The sequence below is a fragment of the Peromyscus maniculatus genome, chromosome 3 (genome assembly GCF_049852395.1).
Source record: "Peromyscus maniculatus bairdii isolate BWxNUB_F1_BW_parent chromosome 3, HU_Pman_BW_mat_3.1, whole genome shotgun sequence".
NCBI lineage: Eukaryota > Metazoa > Chordata > Mammalia > Rodentia > Cricetidae > Peromyscus > Peromyscus maniculatus.
In genome coordinates, this window is record NC_134854.1 from 170,084,502 (window position 1) to 170,111,644 (window position 27,143).

Genomic DNA, 27,143 nt, shown 5'->3' on the forward strand with positions numbered 1-27,143 from the left:
CACACTCACCTTGGCCACACTCTCCTGAGTATTTCACAGGTCCATTCACAGGGGCCCTCCAGATATGTCAGCCTCTGTACCAGCTTTGAGGATATCAACCCGGTGAGGATTGGTAGGGTTATAGGGCTCCTGTTGAATGCTCTCAACATCTCCTGGAAGCTTCACATTCCCTATTGCCCACAATCCTTGGGAAAGGTTGAGAAGGTCAATGGACTCATCAAACAACAGCTCACCAAGCTCTCCATTGAACTCAGGTTATCTTGGTCCTCCCTTCTCCCATTGCCCTTACCCACCTCCGGGCTACCCCATGCTCTACTACAGGCCTGAGCCCTCTTGAGCTCCTTTAGGGAAAGCCCTTCCTCCTCAATCACCACCTCCTGGCCCAAACTCCCCCACTGGCTGGGTACCTCGCCTACCTCTCTCTTCTGAGGTCCCTTCTCCATTTACATGCTGACTGCTATCTCCCTGTCCCAATACCAACAGCCCCAACTGCCCCTGAGCCTGCCCCGTGCTCCCCAGGGGACAGAGTACTCCTCAAACAGCTAGTTCCTACATCTCTTGAGCCCCGATGGACAGGACCGTATACTATGATTCTCACCACCCCCTTGGCTGCCAAGCTCCTGGGACATCCATGCTTGTATCATCTCTCCAGGCTCAAGCAGCACCTATTCAGGATACATGGTCTGTCCAGCAGCTGGTACCCTCCACCCTCCAGTTTTCCAAGATGTCCCAATGAAGGGCCTATCTGCTCTTCTGCCCTGTGTGTTCATCTTTGCAGTACAACTAGGGTAAATGTTAATAATTTATTTTTTCCTAGAAACTTGCCTTCTCTTCTTCCTCAAGAAACAGATGCCTAAGGTCTCCAGGTTGACAACCGGATTCTCCTCCACTCACACCTCCTGCTGAATATGAGCCCACCAACTCCCAACTTCCCCTTTTTCCATGTCACCCCAGGCCCACAGGAAGTAGCCAGACTTGAACTGGTGCCCCTATACCCAAAGAGTCTGGAAAGTTTGGGTGGGAGCTCCACCTCAACTCCTGGCACCCTGGTGTCCCTATACCCAAAGAGTCTGGAATGTTCTGGTGGAAGCTCCACCTCAGCCCCTGACACTCTGGCATCCATATATCCAGAGTCTGGAATGTTCTGGTAGAAGATCCACCTCAACTCCCCTCCCACATCTCTTTCCCCAAGCCTGCCCCTTCAAAGCCTGCCAAACACAGCTCCTTTCCCAGAGAGGCTCAAGACCACTGCTACAGGGTATTTAAGGTGCATCTCAGAAAACAGACACGTAGTTTTCTGGTCTCTCGTCCCCATCTCCTCTCTGGGGGGCCGGAGAATCACCTGGGAATGCTTTATCCATTAAACCAAGGTCTTTTCTAATTTGGTATGATTTGGTCTAATTTGCATTGCTACATTGGCAGAGAGGCTTATTGGGGTACAAAAATACTTATCATTCTTCTGCCAACAGAATTAATCCAAAACTCTTTACTTTAGCCTCAGGCAGACTCTTTGGACAAGGCCCCAAAGTAGCCACAGTCATCAACAAAATGTCTCAAGAATGGTCTCTAGGTTACCTATTAATATTCTTCATCTCTGCAACCTTTTCAGCAAGGCCCCCAAGTTCATCAAATCGCACTTAGCACCACTATCTTCCATGGTCCTACGAGTATGGCCCATTAAGCAGCACTTAAAGCATTCAACTGCTTTTCTTCTAATCCACAGTCCCAAGGTCCATATTCCTTCAAATAAAAGCATGGTCAGGCCTATCACAACAGTACCCCATTCCTGGTACCAATTCTGTCTTAGGGTTTCTATTATTGTGAAGAGACACCATGACTATGGCAACTCTTATAAAGGAAAACATTTAATTGTGTGGCATACAGTTCAGAGGTTCAGTCCATTATCATCAGGGTGGGTCATGGCAGTGTGCAGCCAGACATGGTGCTGGAGAGGTAGCTGAGAGTTCTTCATTTTACACAGGCAACAGGAAATTGTCTGTCTCACTGAATGTGGCTTGAGCATATATGAGACCTCAAAACTCACCTCCACAGTGACACACCTCCTCCAACAAGACCACACCCACTCCAACAAAGCCACATCTTTTAATAGTGTGCCAGTCCCTTTGGGGCCATTTTCTTTCAAACCACCCCAGGTTTATTATAGAAGACAGAATGAATGAGATAGACGATTGTCTTCTGAGTAAATAAATGTGGATGAGAATTTTAAATTGTCAATAATGGTAGTACATGCCTATAATCACTGCCTCAGCTTGGGCTACATAGTGATTTCCAGGCCAACCTGGGCAAAACTCTGCCTCAAAAAACCAGAAAAGGTGGGGGCTAGAGAGAAGTCTCAGCAGTTAAGAGTATTTTCTGTTTTTGCAGAGGACCTGGGTTTGGTTCCTGGTATCCACATGCTGGCTTACAACCATCCTGAACTCCAGTTTCTGAGTATTCAGCACTCTCTTATAACTTCTGCTGGCATCAGGCACACATGCAGTGCACATATATATATATATATATATATATATATATATATATATATATATATATGTAGGCAGAAAACTCATTCACATAAAAAAATCTTTAAAAATATAACAAAGTCACACATGGCTTCAGCATGGCATGGAAATCCAATTCTGACAAGAAAATTTCTTCAATGAAAAATGCTGAGAAAGGCTCACCACTGAAACCTAACCTGATAGAAGAATTTTGGAAATGTGTAGACATATACAAGAACCTCTTTATCTTTTCTGTGGTCAACAGAGGAACAGCAAACTGAAGGACATCTGAAATGCTTAGAATCACAGCCAGAAGTTCTTTGGCAAAATCCTGGCGATGATTATGGGTTTATGTTGAAGTACTTCTAATAAGTGCTACCAGATCAGCAAGAAGTTGAAGGGCAGAATTGGTCTTATTGACTCCACCAAGGAGGAGGTGAATGAGTGGTTCAAAAAGTATATGGAAATAGCCTTTGCCTGAGATGGGAACAAAGCAGTTTTTACTGTGGCCTGGATCCAAGGACCCTGGAGCAGTTTCCCCCCCACCATGAAGTCATAGCTGAGGCAGCTGGGCCTGTTCATTGCCCTCAAGAGGGATGTGTCAATGCTAATGTCTAAAAGGTCTGCAAGTAGGGTGATGCAGACCCAAGCACAGGCCCATGTCCTGATGCGTATTGGGTATGAGATGACTTAATTCAAAGTGATAATCAATTACGTAAAGGACATACAGTCAGGAAGATTCCAGCAGATAGATCATTCCCTGCCACAGAGTGCACCTGAGTCTAAAGAAGAGTCAAAAGAGGATGATTATAATTGAATTGGGGACTCAGGACTGAAGTCTTCCCATTTATTCTGTGTCTCCACTGGACCATTCAGGATTGCGGCCACCCCTCTGTAGGGAGGAGTTATTTACTTTGCTGCATGTGAAGAGAAGAGAGGGTGATGGGTAATGACTGTGCTTCTATAAAGAATAAAACATTGTTTGTAGCGTGTCTCTCTGTACAGCAAAATTAAAAAAAAAAGAGAATTTTTTTGATGAGATTTAAAAGGCAAAATAAACAGGATGGAGAAATGCAATTCTGAATGCACAGATTTATTACACTGTACCCCATAAATACATACAATTATTACATGTTAATAAAAAAGAAAAAATGAAAAGAAAAAAGAAAAGGTAATCCTAAGTTAAATTGAGTCTCTGGATAATATAGTAGCGGGGTGGCAAGGATGTGTCTATGGCTAAAAAATAACCCAGCAATCACAGATCATATGTTGGCCACTGATTTTGGAGATGCAATCCTCTTTCAGCACCTATAAGCTGGAGATAGTGGTTTGTTAGGAAGTATGCAACGTACTTTGAAGAGTACATGACTCACAATCTCAAGAACTTTGCTCTTATTCACAAGGTGTACTTTTTGCTTAGTAGAATATCCTAAATACCTCCTAAAAGAAATTACAGACTTTTTTCCTTTAGTGAAGAATCCATGTAGTGAAATCTTTATAGAATTATCTGGAAGAAATAGAGTACTTAGAGAAGTGGTTCTCAACCTTCCTAATGCTGTGACCCTTTAATACAGTACCTCATGTTGTGGTGACCCCCAGCAATAAAGTTATTTTTGTTGCTACTTCATAACTAGAATTTTGTACTGTTATGAGTTGTAATTTAAGTATTTGATATGCAGGATATCTGATATGCAACCCTGTGAAAGGGTCTACGATTCTCAGGTTGAGAAGTACTAGCCTAGAGGCTTACTGAGCACATGCAGGTGTTGTGTAGCAATTTCCTTTCAGATAAAATAGTTGGTCTTAACAGAAGCTCAAGACACAGGGTGTTCTGAAGAGAAGTAAAACATTCCATCCTCGGAAGCTCTTAAACTCAGGAAGTAAACAACTCAAAGGCTTCTAGAAATCCTGAAACTGACCAGATTCACTCCCTCCCCAAGCATGTATAACCAGTAAAGCTGGTTGAGAGATGGGTCAGGCAGGCTTAGTTGCCTAGAAGAGATGCAGATCACCTGAGTTATCCCAGAGACAGTGTCCAACCTGTTGAGCTTTCTGCAAGTTTTGCAGTGTTGTCCAGGCTTTCTGCTATGAGTTGTCACCATGCTGTGGTGAGCTTTTGGTGTGGGTATTTTTAAGTAATTTCTGCTCCTGTAAATAACTCCTCACCTATATTCCTGTAAATATGATTCCAATAAAATCCATTGGCTCACCAAGTTGGACTTTGTTGGTAGCCTTACTTTGGCCTGTGGGGTGGGTAGATACTTGGTCACATCTCGCCAGGAACAGTGTTACAGGACAGCAGGCTACAGTGGTAGACAATGCTCCTTCGATGAGCTGAGTACACAGAAGCTTGGGCTAGGGTAAGCAATCCTTAGTGATGCTTGTACTGAGGGGACAGTAAAGTTCTTTGGTAGAGTGTTAATTAGGTGGGCTAGACCAAATTAGAAAGAGACTGAGAAAGGAGGAAGGGCTCCTAAAATACATCTATCAAGTTTTGGAAAAGCACGTTCCTTCGGGTATTGAGAGCTGAGAGCCCACAGCACAAGCTCTGTTCGTTTCTTTGGGCCCACTGCACTCCAGGGGACTTCCTACCTCTGCAGAATCAGCCGGGTGGAGGCTTTCTCAGCGCTCCATCCCTCAGGCTCCACCCTTGCCAACCCTGTTGTCCTTCTTCAGCGGCCCCGCCTTCCTCAGCCTAGCACCTTTCCTCAGCTGCGCCCCCGACCCCCGCGCGCCTCCTTCACCTCCTCAGCCCTCACTTCTCTTCAAGCCAGTCCTTCTCCTCAACCTTCACCCCTCCGCAGCCCTCATCCCTCCTTACCCTCCCATCCTTCCTCAGCTAGTTTTGGGTTCCTCTTCCCTCACGTCTCCTCCGCGGTCCGCGCTGCGAGGCGCAGTGGGGCTTTGGATTTGCTCCTCCCCCTTCCCTACCTCCCCGCCTCCTGCCGGCCAGGGAGGGAGACGGCCAGCCGGAGTCCGCATCCCTGTGCGCTGGCTGCCGCAGGGCCCAGCGAGCAGGTGGAGCTCAGCCTCCCGCGGAGCACTGGGCGGTGGACCGCAGTGACGAGGCCCGAGACATGGCGGCCACGCGCCTCTGAGGCCGCAGAGCCTCCCGCTGCCCGAGCTGCGCCTCACCATGCAGCTTGGCTGCTGACTGCCCCGGCGTGTGGCCCCGAGGATCCTCGCTGCGGTCATCACTCTGCAGTCTCCATGGTGTATTCCTCCTCACTGCTTCCGGCCGTGTAGCAGCCGCTGCCGGCCCGGCTTCAGGGCACTCTGCCTATTCATCAGGCACTTTCCCTTTCCATTTTTTTTTTTTAAATCTCCATCCCTATTTGCGTTTCCTTTCCCCTTCTGCTTCGCGTCTGTCTCCGCCACCCCGCTATGGCCGCAGAAGAGGTGCTGCAAACGGTAGACCACTATAAGACAGAAATAGAGAGGCTGACCAAGGAGCTCACAGAAACGACCCACGAGAAGATTCAGGCTGCCGAGTACGGGCTGGTGGTGCTGGAGGAGAAACTGACTCTCAAGCAACAGTATGACGAGCTGGAGGCCGAGTATGACGGCCTCAAACAAGAGCTGGAGCAGCTCAAAGAGGTGAGCTATCTGTCTCCTATTCCCCTTTCACGTCCGGCATTTCTCAGAGCCAGTCATCATTGTAGACAAGTCAGAAGGGATATAGCCAGAAGGACTTCATCTTAGAGCCCTTTGTTGATAAGAGAATATTGAAAGAGTTCATTGTTTTCACCAATAGAAAAATTGCCCAAGAAATGAATGCATAAGCTGGAATGGAATATCTTTATCCTGTGGGGGGGAGGGAGAGTCACAAGAGTGTTCAAGGATCAGCGCTGGCAGGTGACATTGAACTGGGCTGAAATACATAAATCAAACTTCTCAAACTGCTGTTATTTCAAACCCAGGTATCAATGACCATTTGCATAATCCATCCAACTGATGAGTTTTGTGCCTGAGGACCCACAATTTTGGGACGGTAGAGTTTGGAACCTCAGCTGTCTGCAGAGTAACTGCTTCTTGAGGAAATAAGGATTAGTTATTAGGATTCACCAACCCTGTATGACGTTGACTTTAGTTCTTATCCTGAGGCTGTAGGAGCAAAACAACTTTGCTAGGTGGTTTTGCTGCCCTTAATTTCACCTCTGAGCCAGGCCGGCTATGCTTACATTTTATGGAAGGCATACTGAGACTGAGGAAAATTAAACTCACCCAGATGGTGTGAAAGAAGGATATATATATATATATATATATATATATGATATCCTTGCCTTGCCTGTCAAATATGGCTCTTCAAGTTGAAATGACTGTATTTATAAAACCAGAATATCACCAATGTTCTGTGAATAACATTTTTCCATTTTTATGTTTTTCTTCTTTTAAATACTAATATACTGAAAGGAAATAATGAATATGTATTTATGTGAAACCAAGCACTCATAAGGATTATACATATTATTTAAGGCACTGTGAATAGCAAATAATCAAGTATAAATGTTAATGTACATATATACTGCTTACCTATGTGACACATTTTTATTTTTATGTGCATACTAACATTTTAAATGTTAGGCATATCTTAATACATAAATAGAAATACTTTTCTTATAATCTAAGTTTATTTTAGGGAAAGAGAAGGTTCTGTTTTGTGCTGTTACAACTAAAATACATGAGTTATGACATTCTAATCAATTTGTCTTCTAATTCACAAATAATACAGATTTATACCTTTAATTATGCTATTTTTATTCAGATGCTTAAATACCAAAAAAGATGTAAATAGATATGGTTGAAAACCATAGATAGAAATATAATTATTTTATATAAGACTATAAGTTCATGCTTTTCTTGCCATATTCATATTTGGTCTTAATGGTGTCTATACTTACTTATATTTTCTAAATTAAATTATGACTTAGGCTGACATGTTTAAATGTAGTGCTAAACCTTGGGAAGCAAGGAAACAGATAGTTATTGTAATTCTCAGAGATGTTTCTATGATATCTTATTTATTTGTGTTTTGCCAAGGTGGAGAAATGCAAAGAAATGTTAAGTCATCACTTTCTTGATAAAAGAGGTGGACTTATTTGATGATTTAAAATATGATCATTAATAGACCTTTCTTCATGAGTTAAACACTTTTAAGGCTATTTCTGTGTTGTATGTACTCAACACAGTAAACCTTAATACAGTTGTCTTTTGTCTTTAGTAGACAATGAATTCTTAAGGGGATGAATCTATCTTTTATTTATTCATTTGAAGTTGATAGATAAAATTGTATGTATTTATCATGTATAATATTGTTTTTGCAGTATACATATGTTATGACTTAATTGAACTAATATATTACTTTACATAATTATTGTTTTTGTGATAACCCAACACCCATTCTATATTTTTAAAAAGTGAATATATTGGCATTATAGTCATCATGCTGCACAATGAATTTCTTAAACTTATTCCTCCTGTATAACTGTAAAAGTGCATCTTTTCGTCCACATCTTTCCTTTTAAGCATAAACATCTCTAATAACTACCATTTACTTCTCTGATTCCTTATATGAATGAGATAATGAAATATTTGTTTTTCTATGCCTGGCTTATTTAATTTAATATAATATAAAGTCTTTAAAACAGAGCATAGTATGTAGTAGGTATAAAAATAAATATTTTATAAAAATCAATTTGTATTAGAAGAAGCTACACTTTTAATCAAGTGTTTGGAAGTCAATATTGCTTAGTGTCAGAGAAGGACTGAGAAAATTGAAGAGGGTAGAAAGTGACTACCTATATTAGTCTCATTGACAGTAAATAGAAAAAGAGGAAAATGTTTTATAAGAATGATGAAGGAAGTTTCTTAACACACAATAATACAAATACCAATTGTATTTATTAAAATAAAAATTTAAACAATAAAATTATCAGGAACTTTTCTTTTTATCAAATGACCTTATTTTCATATGTATTTTGATTAACATTTAGTGTAAAGAAAACAATGAAGTCTTAGTAAGCAGGATTATAACTATATAAAAATATATTTTAAAGTAGTAAAATAATTGTTATTATTTGATAATAGGACTTATTTTTATTTTTAAATATGCTTTATTTTAGTTGAGAGTATTACTTAAATGAACTGAGTCAGTCTTAAATACAAAAACAAACAAACAAAAATAATTGGGCAAACTAAGACATTCCAATGATAATGTCATATAGAAGCCATTTTGTGTGTGTGTGTTTGTGTGTGTGTGTGTATAGATCAGATGACATCCAAATATTATTCCTTAGACAATTTGTTTTTTGAGACAGTATCTCTTACTGGCCTGAAACTTACCAAGTATGCCAAGTTGGCTGGTCAGTGAACCGTAGGGAACCACCTGTATCTGCCTCCTCACTGCTGAGGTTACAAATGTTCACCACCATCAAAACATCAAACTTAGGTCCTAATGCTTGTATGGTAGGTATTTTTATCAACTAAGCTATTTCTCAACCCAAGAAGTCATTGTTTTAAAACATTCTCGGTGGGGGGGGGGGGAGCAAGATGGCTCAGAAGGTAAGGGGTTTTGTTGCCGAGCTTGATGAACCTAAGTTTGGTTACCTTCCCTTCACACTACATGGTGGAGGAAGAGACCCCACTCTTGCAAGCTGTCTTCTTATCTCTACATGAGTGCTAAACGCGCGCGCGCACACACACACACACACACACACACACACACACACACACACACGATGTAATTAAATGTTTTTGAGTGCTCTGATTATTCAAAAGGAATTCTTGGTCATTACCAGGAATACATAGCAAACAATATTGCTATACCAGTAAGGTGGCTCAGTGGATAAAGGCATGTTCACCAAACCTGAGGACCCACATGGTGGAAGCAGACAATCATTTCCTGCAAGTTGTCCTCTGATCTCTACACACGTGTGGTACATATGTACACACATACACACAAAATGAATAAATAAATAAGTGTAATAAAATAATATTAATGCACTGTGACTTTATAAAGTCAAGTGTTAAAAACATCTTTGACTTATTTCTGGAATCTTTAAACAAATATGGTTCATTGAAAACACCTGGAGTGGGAATGCCAACAGAAAAGCACGGTAGTAAGTTCAAGTGCGGCATTTATGAATTCTGGTTTAGCAACAGGACTCCATTTTTGTAGACTATCTTCCTTTCCAGGCTATATGCATGAAAGCAACACACATGTACACGTGCACACACAAATAGGTTACACACACACAAAAGAAAAAAAAACTAATATAAATGTACATTCTTCAAATTGCTTACAAATAACCTAAAAAACAGTCACTTCATTTACATCTCTCTTCTGACATAGTTGCTCAAATATGCAGCAACTCTTCTTTTTATTTCAACTCAAGCTTTCATCTCTGGAAGAGCTAACTTCTCAGATTTCATTTACACAAGATTTTATATTTTATTATATTATCATGTTTTATAAACATGTATACAGTCATAGTTTTGAAGACATTCACCTCCAATTTCTTGATTATAATTTTTTGCCCTAACATACCTTAAATGATTTGTACATGCTGTATTTCAAGTTTAAGAATATAATAATTATTTGAGTGTTGAAATATGTGATAAAGGTCTTTCTTACACATGAAGTTGTGACTTTGAAGGGGATGGGCTGTGAAAGGATAGAGTCTTACTACTAAAACAGTTTATAATTGGGCAGTCTGGCCTACATAGCAAGTCTCAGGTCAGCAAGGACTACATAGAGAGACCCTGACTCAAAAACATAACAAAACAAAATAAGTCCCCAAACAAAACATACTACTACAACAAAACTAGTTCATTATGTTAAAAGAGAAGTTATGTGAAGTCATGTGCAGGAGATACAATGGGAAAAGGAAGTAGCCACATCTTGTCATAGGGAGGGGGAGCCATGAAAAGGAAATGAAATAGTAAGTATGTATGCTGTCTTACATCTTACCTCACTTAATCTTCATAGTAATTTTAAGCTTCTTGATAATGTTTAGAAATAGGAAAATAATAGGAAAAAATAAAGCATCGATCTATATAAAGCTCTATTTAAGGTTGAGTGCATTGCACATCTTGTTTCTAATTCTTTTAACAACTCTTGTAGTGTACAAGACAGATACTACTCACATTGAATCTTAGACAGATTAAGGGCCTTTAGCAGTCTACAGAACTAGTTTAGAAAGAAACCTACTTTCTTGGGAGGTAAAATGTATTGGCTAGAGCCACACATGCAATTTAGAAGGTTGTGGTAGTTAGTTATAGAAGGTGGATTGGAACAATGAGGCAAATAGTGGCAGAGGGCCTGCTCCATGGTATGGGAAGATTTTATTGTAGATATTAAAGAGAGGATGGCAGAACCATCTGGAAGAGTCCAGAGCAGAAAGAGAAAGAGGTAGATTGAACACGTCCAGCAGACAGGATGTGGCCAGGGCTATCTGAGAGAGAGGGGAGAATGGCAGGGCATAGAGAATACAGAAAACATAGTGAGATTAACAGGAGCAGGGGCTTAGAATAGTGAGAATAGCTGGGTTATAAGAAACGTGAGTAGCTGGGAGCAGGGAGGGGTCAGAAGACTGGTGTGGGACATTGGAAATGTATAAGTACTTGTGAGTAGGGACTGAGAGAGCCTAGAGGCTAGCATGGACCTTGATTATGGTGATAGGTGCCACAGGTATATATGAATTGGAGAGCCATATGTCCCTTTTGCCAGAGGTAAGGAAAATGACTCCTTTGATAGGCTGGACAGGCTCCACAAGCTCCTGAGGAATGTTGGCTTTTATCTAACCCTATAATTCAGATTGAGCTCATTTCTGTATATTTGGACTGCTGTTTGTAGTTTGGGGAACTGCAGTTTCCTTTGGACCTGACACACAATTAAGAGCTATTTAGGAGGTAGGAGGAATACAGTTCTTAGGATGAATGGAAGTTGGTTCCATTTACAAAGAAAGGTACTATGGGGAAGAGCAATTTTAGAGGGTTGGGTTTTAACCAATGTTTCATGAGTTTTATTAATTCATATTTTTTTGTGTGAGTGGGTTTTAGTTGCATAACAAATTTAGATACTCAACACTCAATTTAATGAAAATAAATGATTTGTGTATTTGGTTGTCATTTAATTTAAATCTAATTTCTAGGATATGGAATACATGAACAATTTAATAGTGTTTTATTAGTTATATGCATTATAAATTAGAAGAAATTTAAATGATAAGACATATGGGCAAAAAAATCTGACTAAGCACAGTGAGATCATCATCCTAACTCAAAAACTACCCATTACTGCCCTCTTAGAGCCATGAAGGGTAGGAACAACAAAATTAATCATCACTGACTGATTCTTGACATCGATGCTTTGTTTTTGATAAAAAGTCTCATGTAGCCTAAGGTGGGCTGGACCTATGTAACTGAAGCTGGCCTTGCACACTTTATCCTCTTGCCTCTACCTCCAAAATGCTGGCAACATGGCCTGTTTCCAGGTGCATTAGTACTTTTAATGTACTTTTTCCTTTTTTATCATAAGAATGATTGTTCTTTAAGAGCTACAATAGTAACACTTTTGGTGTAGACAAAAGTAAATACAATTGTGTTGGTTAGTTCTTGTCAACTTGATTGGGGTCACCTGGAAACAGGGAACCTCAGTTGAGGAAGTGCCTCATCAGATTGCCCTCTGGGCATATCTGTGGGACTTTTTTGTTCTGTTTTTGATTGATGATTGATGTGGGAAGGTCCGTCTTACTGTTGTCACTCCTGTGCAGGTGTCCCTGGCTGTATAGGAAAGGAGCCTGAACAAGCCAGTAAGCAGCATTCCTACATGGTTTCTGCTTCAGTTACTGTTTCCAGGTTCCCTCCTTGGCTTCCATGAATAATGAACTGTAACCTGTAAGCCAAATAAACCATTTCTTTCTGAAGTTGCTCTTGGTTATGGTGTTTATCACAGCAACAGAAAGTGTACTAGGTCAACAATGTAGTGAATTTTCTTTTGTGTGTTCTCCCTTCTCATTGTCATGGCTCCTTTGTAAATATTCTTTTGAATTTATTTTAAATGTCTTTGAACATATGAATCTATATGTATGATTTTGTTTTGTTTTTATAAAATCAAGTGTAAAGAATGTAGTACTAATTAGGGAAGACTGATAATGTGGCTCAAATTCTGTCCTGATAGTTTGGATGGTAGTGAGAGAGGAAAGAAGTGCAATTGTGTGTGGAAGAAACTGAGGGGATTTGTTTGATGACCCCATAGCAGCCTTGTGTGTTCATATCAAGGGACTAGATGATGGTTTTGTAGGTGAATTATTGGTGATTTTGATTTCTTGTTTCTTTGGTTGGTGATGGGAATACGTGTATCAGCATAATGCCTGGCTGGTTTCCACAGCTAGAGGGGCCACTCCTGCAGTGTGACCACATCCTGCTCACTCTGGATCTTGGTGTGAAGCCAGGATGATTCAGGTAGTTGGTCATTAGTACATTATCCCTTATTTGTTCTCTGACAGTTTAGTTTTGAGGTAGACAACTAGGATCTTACAAGCACTTCAGATCTTGTACAGCATCTCATAGGAGATAGGGAAAAGAGAGTAGAGAACATGAAATGTTAGCAAGTGTCTTAATGAAAGGATGATTATTGGTACTTTTTCCTCCTGGGATCTAATTACTTTGTCTGTAAAATCCAGGTGATTGAATAATTTCAAAATATTTACCAGCATTAAATTTCTGACCTGCTGTGTTTTATAGCTATCCAGCTTGCTTGTCTACCTAAACTTTCCTTTTCAAATTCCTTCTACTTTTTCCAAAATATGAAATAATCTCACTTACTTGCATTAGCTTTCACTCAAATTTCTTGAATTTGCCCTCAACTGTTTTCCATGTTGTCTTCCTGTCCATTTCAGTCCTGTGCTTTCAGTTCTAGCCATAATATGTCACTGACCACTCATACTCTTCCTCCCACCGGTTTTTCTAAAGTAATTAGTAGTTCTTATATAAACAACACCTGGCCCATACACAGCTCCCTCTCAAACTCAATTTACTTTTCTGATCTTCCCCATTTTATTTTAGAACTGATTCACAAATTTGTTATCATTGAAATACCTGCACCTGGCTTCACAGAAGGGCAGAAGTGAGAGAGAGAATGAATATGAATATGGATATATAAGTGAGATTATACTCCAGAACCAATTGTAAAAAACTTTTGACTTACTGGCTCTTTATATTATTTTTCTAAGGTTGACATAGATTCTTAATGTTGGAAGGATATTAAAATTAACTGGTTTAGTGATCTAGTGATCAGAACTATAAGAAAGTCATTTTTGTTAATATTTTTAAAATAATTTAGAACTAAAACTCTTTCTTAAGTGAATCTTCAGGTGTTCTACCTTAATCACTGTAGTTATTTCTGATCTAGTTTTATAATCAAAATAGTTTTTTTATTGTATCAAAAGAAAATAATTTATCTTTGCAAGCTACATTAAAGTGCTTTCAATAAGATATGCCATTATTTCCTAACTAAGATTTAGACTAGGGCTTTGTCTTAATTGCTGTTTTATATGACCAAGGCAACATATAAAAGGAAGCATTTAGTTGGGAACTTGTTTATAGTTTCAGAATGTTGGTTCATGATCGTCATGGTGAGGAGCATGTTGGTTGGCAGGGAGGCATGGCGCTGGAGCAGTAACTAAGAGCTTACATCCTGATCCATGGGTAGTAGGCAGAGAGAAAGAGAGACAGAGAGAGACAGGGAGATAGAGAGAGACAGAGAGAGGAAGGGAGGAAGGGAAGGAAAGAGAGAGAGAAGACTGGGCCTGGCCTGGGCTTTTGAAATCTCAAAGCCTCTCCCCCACTAGGACTTAACTCCTCCAAGGCCACACCTTCAAATCCTTCCCAAACAGTTACACTAACTGGAGATGAGGCATTCAAACATATGAGCCCATGGTGGTGGTGGTGGTGGGGTAATTTTCATTCAAGCCACAGGCCTAAAAACTTAAAAGATTTTTAGAGAATAGTCATGATAAGTTATTTCAGGAAAACACATTGAAAGCAAAAGTAAATTTAGACAGATAATGTTTTAGTTATCAGCAACAAATTCTAAATTAAAAAAAATGTGATGGTAATATGATTCAGAAATTTGAAAAATGAGTATAAAAGAAGTGCTCTGATTAGATAAGTTATTACATAAAAATAAATGATAGTTTGTTCATTCCTGCAATAACATTAATATATTTAGTGTTTCTGATGTGTGAGAATGACAGATTTGGGTATTGAAAATACAGCATAGAACAGAGAGAAAGCTCCATGTTCGTGAAGCTTGTACTTTCTCTCCGAATAAAGATGTCTTAGTTAGGGTTTTTATTGCTGTGAAGAGACACCATGACCACAGCAACTCTTATAAATGAAAACATTTAATTGGGGCTTGCTTACAGTTCTGAGGTTCAGTCAATTATCATGGCTGGGAGCACGGCAGTGTGCAGGCAGATATGGTGCTGGAGGAGTAGTTGAGAGTCCTACCTCTTGCAGGCAACAGGAAGTTGACTGAAAGTCACATGAAGGAAGCTTGAGCAAGAGACCTCAAAGTCTTCACTCACAGAGACACACTTCCTCCAACAAGGCTGCAGCTCCTAATAATGCCACTCCCTTTGGGGGCCATTTTCTTTCAAACCACCATAAAAGACAATAATAAAAATGAACAAGAAAGATAGATAATATGTTAAATGGTCCTTAATGTTACAGAGAAATAACAAAACAAAAAGATGGCATGTATAGTGGGTGAGATTATTATGCCAGAGATAGCCTCATTGAGAAGGATGTCAGAAAGGGTGGGGCCAGGGATTAAAAAGTAGATGAGGCCAGAAAGGGAATTAGGGTCAAATTACATAGCAGTGTTTTATACCAGGATTTGGGCCTTTGTTCTGAGTGAGACAGAACTTTTGGAGGATTTGGCCAGAGTTTCATTATTCTGCACATTCTTATTTACCCCAGTGGAACAACCTTGATATACATTTAAGCAAGATTATAAACTCCTCTGGGAAAAGAAGGATTTGGATTTTTTGGTTTCTTTTCTGTCCCTCTCCTTTCCTTCCTTTTCCCATTCCCTCCCTCCCTCCCTCCCTCCCTCCCTCCCTCCCTCCCTCCCTCCCTCCCTCCCTCCCTCCCTTTCTCTCTCTCTTTCTTTCCTTTTTTTTTGAAACAGGAGTCTCACTATGTTGCTTATGTTAGTCTTGAACCACTAAGCTTATGTGATCCTCTTGCCTCAGTTTCCCAAGTAGGTGGATTATAGTCCCTTCCCAAGTTCAGGCTATCATGCCTGGCTTAAAAAAGGGTTTTAATGGGGGTTGGGGATTTAGCTCAGTGGTAGAGCACTTGCCTAGCAAGCACAAGGCCCTGGGTTCATTCCTCAGCTCTGGAAAATAAAGTAAAATAAAGGTGCCACCACCACCCAACCCCACATCTCTAAAAAAAAAATGGGGGGGGGGTGTTTAGTAAAGCCTGTAGCCCGTGAAGCTCTGTTCTCATTTTCATCCACAATGCAAGTGTTTAGTAAATATTTATAATATTGCATTGAATTAGGCTGGGAAAACTATATAAATAAAGTTTTTAAGATAGCAAGGTACTTCAAAAAGAGTTTGTTTAAAAATGCCCACTTTATTAGGTTAAACCAACTGACTAGAAAGCCATTGTGCTGGCTTGTCTGGTTCCTTGTACCTAAATTTACACTCAGTCTCTGCCTTTTTATTCTGAATAATATAAGTCATCCAGGAAACTCTAGTGAAGGGTTCAAAGACAGCTTCAGCATGTATTACTGGTTCTGTGATTGATATAACTGATATTCTAGAATGCTGGTCATTCATTTATTCATTCTTTCATTTGCTCATTAAATATTTTGAGTGCATCAGCTCGATGTCAAGCATTTTGCTGTGTATAAGAAAATAAAGTCTTGGAGCTAGAGACATGACTCAGCAGTTAAAAGTACTTGCTGCTCTTGTGGAGGACCTGGGTGTGTTTCCTCACACCCACATGGCAACTCACAATTCCCTGTAACTCCAGTTCACAGGGATCTGATGCCTTCTGACATCTGCAGGCTCCTGCATGCATGTGGTACACATACATGCACTCATACACATATACATATACACATAAAATAAATATTTTTTCAAAAAGAAAACAAGATCTCTATTTTTAAGTTATTTATTGCTGGTTGCTGCAGAGAGAAACAAACCTGATAATAACATTTCATAGGAAAGATCATGGAACTTTTTCATCTCAGCAAACTGTATTTGAATCCCTTTAGTAGCTGTGTGATCCCAGAATAATACTTTAAGTTCTGTGAACCTACCCCATCCTCAAATGTAGGAAGATAGTGACTGGGTGGTAAAGAAAAATCCATGTCAACCACCCTTTAAATGATGACTAGGATGGGAATAATAATCATTCATGATACGATAATACAATAACTGGGCTTGAAAGGATAAAGCTCAACCTAAAGGAATCAGAAAAACTGTTTTGAGGTAGCTTTGAAGAGTGAGTAGGGATTTTTTTTCTGAGAGAAGAGTGCAGTCTTTCACGAAGAGGAAACAGCCCACAAGGGAGGGGAGCCTGGGGCAATTGCTCCTCATCACCATCTGTGCTGGTGTGGGGGCAATGGATTAAAAGTGGAGTGGGGGGTGAGAGATGGGACTGATGAGATGATTAGGGCCAAATGGTAAAGGCCCTTTCAGTCAGTCCTTGCTGGCTAATGCCTCAGCATAGCATAGGAAGTTGGCCACAGGAAGGCTCCCTTAGTGATAGCAGATCTGGTGACACCAGTAGAAGGATCTCCCCTGTGACAGTTTTAATGTAATTGGCTCCATAATCTCACAGGGAGTGGCATTATTAGGAGGTATGGTTTTGTTGGAGTAGGAAGTGTGTCACTGTGGAGACAGGGATTGAGGTCTCATAGATGCTCAGTACTGCCCATTGTCTCAGTCCACTTCCTGTTGCCTGCAAGATGTAGGACTTTCAGCTACTTCTCCAGCACCATATCTTCCTGTACTCCGTCATGTCCCACCATGATAATAATGGACTGAATCTCTGAACTGTGAATGAGCCATTCCAATTGAATGTTTTTCTTTATAAGAGTTGCTGTGGTCATGGTGTCTCTTCACAGGAATAGAAACCCTAACTAAGACATAGTCTTAACAAGGAGTCTGGATATAGCTGCCACTCTAATTCCTCTGGTGTATTTAAGGGTTTTCTTGAACATCAGGGGGTCCTGTAAATTATAAAGTGGCAGCTAATGCCTCACTCTTGTGATGGTGTATTAGGGCATTTTGAATTTTTCATTACTTCTTTGTGCTATGTAAAGTGAGCCTATTATACTGTAAAACTAACTTCTGTGGCTGTGGATATAGCTCAGTAGCAGTGCTTGCCTAGCAAATGTGAGACCCTGGGTTCTATTCTCAGTATAGCAAGAACCAAACTGAATTAAAAAAAAAAATCAAAAAACAAAGCAATGCCATTGCAAAAATGGCAACTTGACTTAAAGATTAAAGAAATCTTCTTAATCTTAAATAAGAAAAATTATTCTAGATATTTATTCATTTCATACATGATGACTAACCATTATATTCTAGATACTGTTAGGTACTGTGGGTACATTATTTCTTGTCTTTGGAGAGTTGATTAAAAGATCATTTGGTCCTGTGAAAGAGCAGCCAGTGCACTTAACTGCTGAGCTGTCTCTCCAGCCTCCCTGGAGATTAGATTTTTGACAGGGGAAGAAAAGTAGCAAAATAATAGGCAATAAATAATTTTGTATAGGGATATGTGCTTAAAAAAGCAAAGTGGGGTTATGGACTAATAACATAATAGGAGCTAGTAGAGAAGAGAGTCAGACAAAGCCTTTTTGAGAAATGACATTTAAGCTGAGTCCCAGGTGATGAGAATTAACAAATCAGAAAGGGATTGTCCTGGCCTGAAAGTACCAGCAAATGTAGAAATCGTTAGGTGGGAACAAGTTTTGTGTTTGTAAATACAGTACAGCTTTACTAGCATTTGAGTTGCAATGACCTCATCTTGTATATAATTGAACTGTGCATTTTGGTTCTCTGTGGGATGGTTAGGATCCTGGCCCTCCCTACTAACAGCTAATGGAAGCACTTTTCCAAAGTCAGTGTAATAATTAAACACTGTCACATGTTCTAGACTTTTTTTTTCTGTTCTTCTAAAGGGACAGTACTGCTGTTCATTAAGAACCTCAGAAGACTTTAGGTATGACTGGAGTAGAAGGGGTGGATATGGCAGAAAATTATGGTGAATTAGACAGCAACTAGGTCTTTGAGCCCTGAGAAGAAATTTGTAATTTTTTTTTTAAAGACAAGATCATACTATATAGCCCCAGTTGGCTTAGAACTTACTATGTAGTCAGGCTGGGCTTGAATTTACAAAGATCAACCTCTCTCTGTTCCCCCAGTGCTGAGATTAAAACTGTATACTACCATGCCTGGCAAGAAATCTGAATTTTATTTTAAGTAGAGTGGACAGTCTTTAGACTGTGGAAGAATAATCCAAGGTAGGAGGTTGTTGGAGTAGTTCAGATAAGAGATGATGGTGATTTAGATTTGGGAGAGCAATAACTGGGATGAGAAATGATCTGCTTCAAGATGGCTGGAGGATTTGCAAAAAGATGGTTTCTTTTTACAGCACGAAGAAAAAAGTAATCACATAACAAAAAGATATAAACATGAGTGAATAAGGGGCTGGAGAGATGGCTCAGTAGTTAAGAGTACTGGCTGCTTTTCCAGAGGACCTGTGTTTGATGGCTAATATGCGAATGGTGGCTCACAGCACTCTGTAACTCCAATTCCAGGGAATATGACACCCTTTTCTGACTTACTTGTGCACCAGGCATGCATGTGGTATGTAGACATACGTGCAGGCAAAACACCCATACACATAAAATAATAATAAAAAATTAAAAAATGAAGGAATAAAATATTCTTAATTAAGATTAGAAAATGAATGTTTGTTTGAATTTGAAATTTTTTTATGGGTCCCAATTTTGATATTTTGTTTTTAAAAGGAATTTAAAAATGAGTCTGCCAAAACACATAATTTAGAAGAGATTCATCAACTTGATAGAAAAATAAGCATCCACCTGCACAAAACTGGACCTATCAACATTTCATCATGAATAAAAGAGGAGCTCATAAGCCCCTATCCATGTCTGAGGAGTTATGGGCAGTTAATGGGTACTGAGGCAGGGGAAGTCATTCCTCAGTGGTGTAGCCATTGCTAAATTTCCCTTGTTCAAGTAAATTGTCTCCTACTCATGGTCATGTAGGTCGTGCCTTCAGACACACATACACACCACACGAAAGTAGGAAAGTAAGAAGGAGACTTCCTGGGAAGAGGGGTTTTGATGGGAGGGGAAAGAAGAAAAGAGAGGATAATGGGAGGAGAATATGATTGACATACATTTTATACGTATATATAATATATATATACATATATAAGATTTAAAAAGCATCATTCTATAGTTGTAGTGTTCTCTGATGTAATTTACTGATTATATTTCATGAAGCACATTGAGTATGAAGCAATTTTTTTTGTTCCTATTACAAAGCCCAGATGTCGTTTTTCTTTCTATAAAGTCAGAAAAAATAACCAGGCATATTCTTTTAACATTCTATGAAAATCATCCCATCCTGCTACTAAAGTGGATGTCAGGATTTTTTTTTTAAGACAAAGGGTTATTACTTGTAGAACCCAAAATGTATACTCTAGATTAGGAACATGCAGACTTGAACATATATCCTGAATCGAGAGTTAAAGTAAAACATGAGACTAACAGAAACAATACTTTAAAGCTGGGTGTGGTGGTACATGCCTTTAATTCCAGCAGAGGCAGTGGATCTCAGTGAGTTCAAGGCCAGCCTGGTTTATATAATGAGTTCCAGGACAGTAAGAGCTATATAGAGAGATCTTGTCTCAACAAACAAACAAACAAACAAAACAAAACAAAACAAAACAAAACAAAACAAAACAAAAGAACACAGTAAAAGAACACTTTATTCTTTCTTTCCTTTGGTAAGATTTTAATGACTTGCTTGCATTGCTAGAGCATGTGGTAATCTTCAGAAGCTAAGGGGACAGGTATGTTGGTTTATAAGAACTTGATGTGATACTTGTTTTCATTAGCAGAAACACTGTCTATAATGTCTTATAAATGTTGGTTTATTGCTTCTGGAATATTATGTTCTGGTGTTCTCATCCTGGGACCAATGGGTTGCAGATAATAAGGATAGAGGACTAACTATGAAGAAGGGCCGTCATAGAGACTTAAGGGCAGAGTGAGTTAGCAGCCACATGACCAGAGCCTTCTCTGTCAGCTCATTGGAGCATTGAAACAGAAGCCAAAATGCTACTTGTTAGAGAGTGAAGAAAGTGAGTCAGAAACATGATAGATTTTGGAAAAGATGATGTCTGAATTACTTTCAGCATTATGACTATCATTAAATGTGTCTATTTCCTTTATAACTTAGAATGAAGTTCTGATAACAACATGTGCATCATTTCTATGGTTTGCTTTGCAATGACAGGTTGTTAAACTTCACAAGTGAAATACCACAGTAATAAATGGATGCTCCAGCAAGCTTCAGATTGCAGACTGCAGACTGATGTTGCAGGATCAGAATGCATCCCACTGATTGAGAAACATATGATTTGAATTAGGGAGTTCCCCCCCCCCCCAACATAGAGTTCTTTAAAATTCTGGATTTAGGGACTCTTTCAAAAAATTAGAAGATTTCACAAAGCCATGGGGCTGCATAAAATCAAAGGACTGGAGTTGAGTGAATTTTTTTTTGGACAATGTGTGAATCTCTAATGTGAACATCCATCAGTCTATCTCATCCACATTTTCTTACTGACTGTTCTCCCCTGATTACATAATCTGCCACGTTTCTGCTGGCATTTGAGGTTTCTTTTTCTTCTCCTCCCCATAACCCCTCCTATTCTTTCTCCTCCTCCTCTTTTCTTCTTTGGTAGTACTGGGGATTGAATTCAAGGCCCTTACATATGCTAGACAAGTGCTGTACTGATGAGCTATGTCCTCAGCCCATTCAACACTGAGTTTTAATGCTGACACTCTTTTACCATTCTTGGAAAGAAAAATAAAGAAAAAGGAAAGTGGAAAATGGGAAAGGAGAATCACTGAGGATGAAAGTGCTGAACAAAGAATTCTGGCCCTTGATTAAGATTCTCAAACTTCATTCTCAGTTCTATTGCTTGTATCTTGAAAGTCCTATTATTTTATGTACTGAATAAGAACAATAAAAAGGACTGATGTTTATTTTTGAGTAAGTATATATAGGAGCTTCAAGTTCACATTCAGTGCTGCTTGGGAAGTATATTAAGTTACCTTTCTAGTTACTGTGACAAAAGTAACTTGAAGAAGATATTTTGTTTTTTGGCTCATAGTTTGAGGGACTACAGTCCATCATGGTAGGAAAAGAATAGAGGCGGAAGTGTGAAGATGTTGGTCATGTTGCATCAGCAGTACACCCTCTTCACAGTTAAACCTCTTTGGAAACAACTTCACAGACATGCCCAGAGATGTGTCTCCTAGGTTACTACAAATCCAGTCAAGTTGACATGAATTTTAAACATCATAGGAGGTGACCCTCTGTGATCTCCTTGGAACCCAAGACAATTGTAATGTTCCACTATTCTGTGATTGCTGAATTTTATGTATTTTTCTTATCCTATTCAATTTGCATTATTAAGTGTGAGCATAACATTCTGATTAATAATAAATTGCTAGATGAAGAGAGAAAAGGGAGATGTCTGGGCATTTTTTGCTTTCTCCTTTCATAGGTTCTCAGTCTACTAATATCTCCTTTCTAGAAGGACATCTATCTATCACTTTTGGGCCAGGCCTGATAATTTTTAAGAAATAGGAAGGTAATTCTTTACTAAGCACCTAGTTCTTTAGGAACATTTAATTAGCTTTGTTTATATCTCCAGAAATAGCTATTAGTACCTGGAGCTAAAACACTGGATCAACATGGATCTGGTTTTCACCGAATATTTTGTTTTAAAGTGAGTATTGCTAATACATTTTTTTTTTTTAATTTTTGGTTTATTGAGACAGGGTTTCTCTGTGTAGCCCTGGTTGTCCTAGAACTCACTTTATAGACCAGTCTGGCCTTGAACTCAAGAGATCTGTCTGCCTCTGCCTCCAGAGTGCTGGGATCAAAGGTGTGTGCCACCACTGCCTGCCTATTTTTATAATTTAAAGTACCACACTCAGTTATTTCTTGTCACAATTCATTACCCAAAACATAGCTTTTCAAGAAAAGAAAAAGACAGAATGAATAGAATAGCTGTGAGTGGCTCAGTTTTGTAATTTTAGTATTTAAAAGACAGAGGCAGGAGGATCAAGAAATTGAAGCCAGCCTGGGCTGCATAGTTAAATCCTATCTCAAGCAAACAAATATCTGTGACGAGAAGATCTCTTTCCCCCTAAATTAGCCGACTAATAAAAGGAATAAATAACACGGTAACTCACAAACTTAACAAATGTCCTGCTGGAAGATCTGATCTTGTTATCTTCAGCACACAAGGCGTTTGACATTCATTATTAGCATGGACTTTTTTTATGTATCGACAACAATAAAATGAGACTTAGCTGAATATTTATTATTGATAATTGAATTTAAAAAATATTGGACCCCAAACAAACCAGTATTAAAATGAGTTAACATAAAAAAAAATCCAAAATTTCTAATTTTTCTAATTCTGTTTATGTTTTTGAATTTGTGTTCATTTTTAAAAAATTGTATGTATATGTGTATGCCAATGTATATTTAAGACTTATAAGGTTATTTCTAAGGAAATGTTTTTCTATGCAACATATTAAAGTAATCAGTTTCTGGGGCTTTTCTAAGGAAAAAAATGAGACTTAGCTATATGTGTTGATTGTATGACTCCCCCCCCCCCCGCCCCCCCCCTTTGTTTTGCTTTGAGACAAGATCTTTCTATATAGCCTAAGCTGTCCTCAAACTTCTGCCTTAGCTTCTTAAGCACTGGGGTGGATTATTTTGATTCCACCTTATTTATTTATTTATTTATTTATTTATTTATTTATTTATTTATTTTTTAAAATGTTTCCTTGCAGTCTGGCTATAGAAAGGGCCCTTAATTTTTCATGAGATCTGGGTTTACTAGGTAGGAGAACAAACCAAACATCAAAACTGTAAAAACAGCTAAATTGTGTTCTCCACTTAGCACATATCAGCTGTTGGGCTGAATACTTATTATGCCCTAAGGTGTCACACTTAGCAGTATATGAAAATAGATATTACTATCCACTCCCCTCTCCCCTCAAGACAGGGACTCACTATGCTTTCCTGGAACTCATTATGTAGGACAGACTGGCCTTGAACTCACAGAGGTCTGCTTGCCTCTGTCTCCCATGTGCTGGAATTAAAGGCATACACCACTATACTCAGCTTGAAGGTAGGTATTACTATTATTTATATTATATGGTTAAAAAATTTGAAGGACAGATAGATCATGTAATCTGCCTAGTTAGTGAGAAAACCAAATTTTGAGCCAAGCAATGTAACTTCAAAACTTCTTTTTTTTTTTTTTTCTCTTGAAACAGGTTCTCACTATGTAGCCCCCCCTGGCTTGTCCTGGAACCTGTTATATAGATCAGGCTGGCCTCAACTCACAGAGATCTGTCAGCCTCTTTCCATAAGGACAATAAAAACATCATCAACAACAATAATTCCTTCAGAGGTGGGGTGGGATAAGGGTGGGTCAGGGGAGCAGAGAGAAGTGGGGTAAGGGAGTGTAGTTGGAAGGTGTCTCTGGTCCCGTAGTCCCATGGCCCATTTATAAAATAATCACACAGAGGCTTATATTAATTACAAACTTATGGCCATGGCCTTTGGCTCAGTTTTCTCCAGTCCCACCAGGCCCCCGCAGTCCTGCAGCCACTTATAAAATAATCACTCAGAAGCTTATATTAATTATAACTGCTCGGCCATTGGCTCAGCTTATTACTGACTAGCTCTTACACTTAAATTAACCTGTAATTCTTAGCTATGTTTAGCCACGTGGCTTGGTACCTTTTCTCAGTTCTGCCTTGACATCTTGCTTCCTCTGTGTCTCACTGGTGACTCCTGACTCATCACTTCCTCTTCCCAGAATTCTCCTCGTCTGCTTGCCCTACCTATACTTCCTTCCTGGCTACCGGCCAATCAGCGTTTTATTTATCAACCAATCAGAGCAACACATATTCACAGCATATAGAACGACATTCCACAGCAAGGGGGCTTGCTGGTTTTTTTTTTTTTTTAAAGAGAATGATATTGCTGTGGAAGGAAGGGAGTGGAATCTAGAACAGCCTGGAAGTTTAGGATAGAAGGGAGAGGATTTGCTGGTGGCTTTGATATGCATTACAGGTATGTGTTAATGGGGACCAAAGGAGCCTGGACATTCATATGGGCCTTTGATATGTATTATAGGTATATGCTAATAGAGAACCTTATGCTCCATTTGCAGTAATTGGTTGTAGGGAGAGATAAGAAGTGATGGCTTTACCTGGGTTTCTGAGAAATGTTTCATGTAGGCTTTTCTCTCTCTGCCAGCAATATTTTTGTTTACCTTGTCAGCATTCATCCTGAGCTGAGTCCAGACTGTCATTTTGGGACATAGTCAGTGGCACTGCCTTTTTTGGGGGGGTTGGGACCTAACAAAATTATGTGAATATGTGTGTTTCTGTGTACATGTGTGAGGGTGCACATGGAAGCCAGAAGTATTGGAGCTTCTGGAACTAAATTACAAGGGGTTGTGGACAAGCTAACATGGATTTGGTTCCATGTTGGAATTATAGTTCTCTGGAAGAGCAGCAAGTAGTTTTAACTGCTGAGCCTACATCCAGCCTTTATTTTTTTCTTTAAATTGTTTTGCAAGATGGAATTTCCCATATTACCTAATAACTATATCATTATTTCATAATTTAGGGTCCTAATTGTCCATTTGTGCTGTGGTCCATGTGGTTACTTTAAAAAGTCATAACTGCTTTAAAAAGATTCAGTCACCTTTGTTGGTGTATTGGATTTCAATGTACTATTCCTGTGTCTAAGACTAGGTTTTTTTTTTTTAAATGTGGATTTGCTTTTTCCTTTGTTTGTTTGTTGCTGTGTCTGAGCATTTTCAAGGCAATAGTTTTGTTATTTATTTATTTCGAGTCACTGTAACATGTTGAAAAACACTCCAAAAGTCCTTACATCAGTTTAGTTTCTGCACCTAGCCTAGATGACAAGCTAGTTTGAACTTTTCTCTTGTGCCTTGCTCAGTCAAGGCTCAATAAATACTTGGTGATTGGCTTTCCCATTAAGGATAACTTTCACAGCAGCATGTGATGTCATGGAGCTTGTAAAAATACTGGTACCAAAAACTTCTTGGGATGTGTTTCTTTTCAGACTTTTCTGGAAGGTGTCATACTGCAGGAGAAGCTGCAGAGCCATCTGTGCCTTTTCTAGGATGCATGTCTGCAGCCTTGAGCACTGCCATTGTAGAAGATTCTCTCTCTGTGCTGTAATTAAGTCAGCACAAAGTCCCTGTATTGAAGGGGGCCTCTTCCTGCTGGATAGTGTTGCTGGTTTTGTATTATAGGCCATGTTATTGTGGATTGGGCAATTATTTTCCTGCATGGTCTGGATTTAACAGACTGGTTCTCTGGGCTTCCAGGAAGTATTGTATTTCCTTGAAAATAAGTGGTGGAGAAATTCTTTCTTGAGATTATGAAAATATCTTAGATAAAAGATTTTCCTTTTCTCATATTCAAAACAGTGCTAACACTTACAAGTATACGTCTGATGAATGACTTGTTTTACTAACTTCCTTTTCTCTAACAAAGATGAATTTTGTTTCCATAGCAGAGAAACTATAAAAGTGAAATAATTTAGAATACATCTTGTGCTTGTTTAGGCACTTGTGCTAAAGTCAGAATGAGACTGTCTTCCTAGACCTGACCTTTTGAAGTCTGTTATTAGTTTTTGAATGTATAAGAAACAATATAGGATTAGAATTGTAAATTAAGGAACTGGAGAGATGCTCAATGGTTAAGAGCACTGGCTGCTCTTCCAGGGCACCTAAGTTTGATTCCTAGCATCCATATAGCAGCTCACAGCTGTGTATAATTCTGTCTCAGGACATCCATATCTTCTGGCCTCTGTGTCACCAGGCATGCATGTGCATATATGCAGGCAAAACATTCATACACGTAAGATGAAAAGAAAGAAAAATTAAGAAAAATGCTGAAATTTACTTGTAGTCTTTAATATTGTTGACCTGTATACAGAATATAGAAATCTACTGTCTTTTAATTCAAAATGTCTTTCTGATTAAGTAGATAAAACATAGTATATCATACATTTTAAATATGCCTAGTAAGAGAAAGGCCCTAGGTTTATCCCCAGTACTGGAAAAATGTGTTGTAGTATGAGAGGATTTTGTTTTCTAAGTAAATTATTGAGTATGTGTTTACAAGAACAAACAAAAAGCACAGTGTTGGGTTTTAGCTTCAGGGTTAGGGTTAGGGCGAATAAGATGTTATGCAAATTTCTCATTTTCACAGTGTTCATG

General features: G+C 39.1%; 1 protein-coding gene across 6 annotated transcripts in view; it reads left to right on the forward strand.

Annotated features, from left to right (window-relative positions):
- The first annotated feature begins 5,885 nt into the window (after positions 1 to 5,885).
- The window catches only part of Bicd1 (BICD cargo adaptor 1), a 195,824-nt gene continuing 174,566 nt past the window's right edge, over positions 5,886 to 27,143 (forward strand). For all 6 annotated transcript variants that reach the window (XR_013050257.1, XM_006995906.4, XM_042274397.2 and 3 more), the window contains exon 1: positions 5,886 to 6,098. Coding sequence is in view for 5 of the 6 variants with exons in the window: in XM_006995906.4 (XP_006995968.1) it covers positions 5,886 to 6,098 (213 nt within the window). In the remaining variant the exon portion in view is untranslated. The remainder of the gene's footprint in view (positions 6,099 to 27,143) is intronic.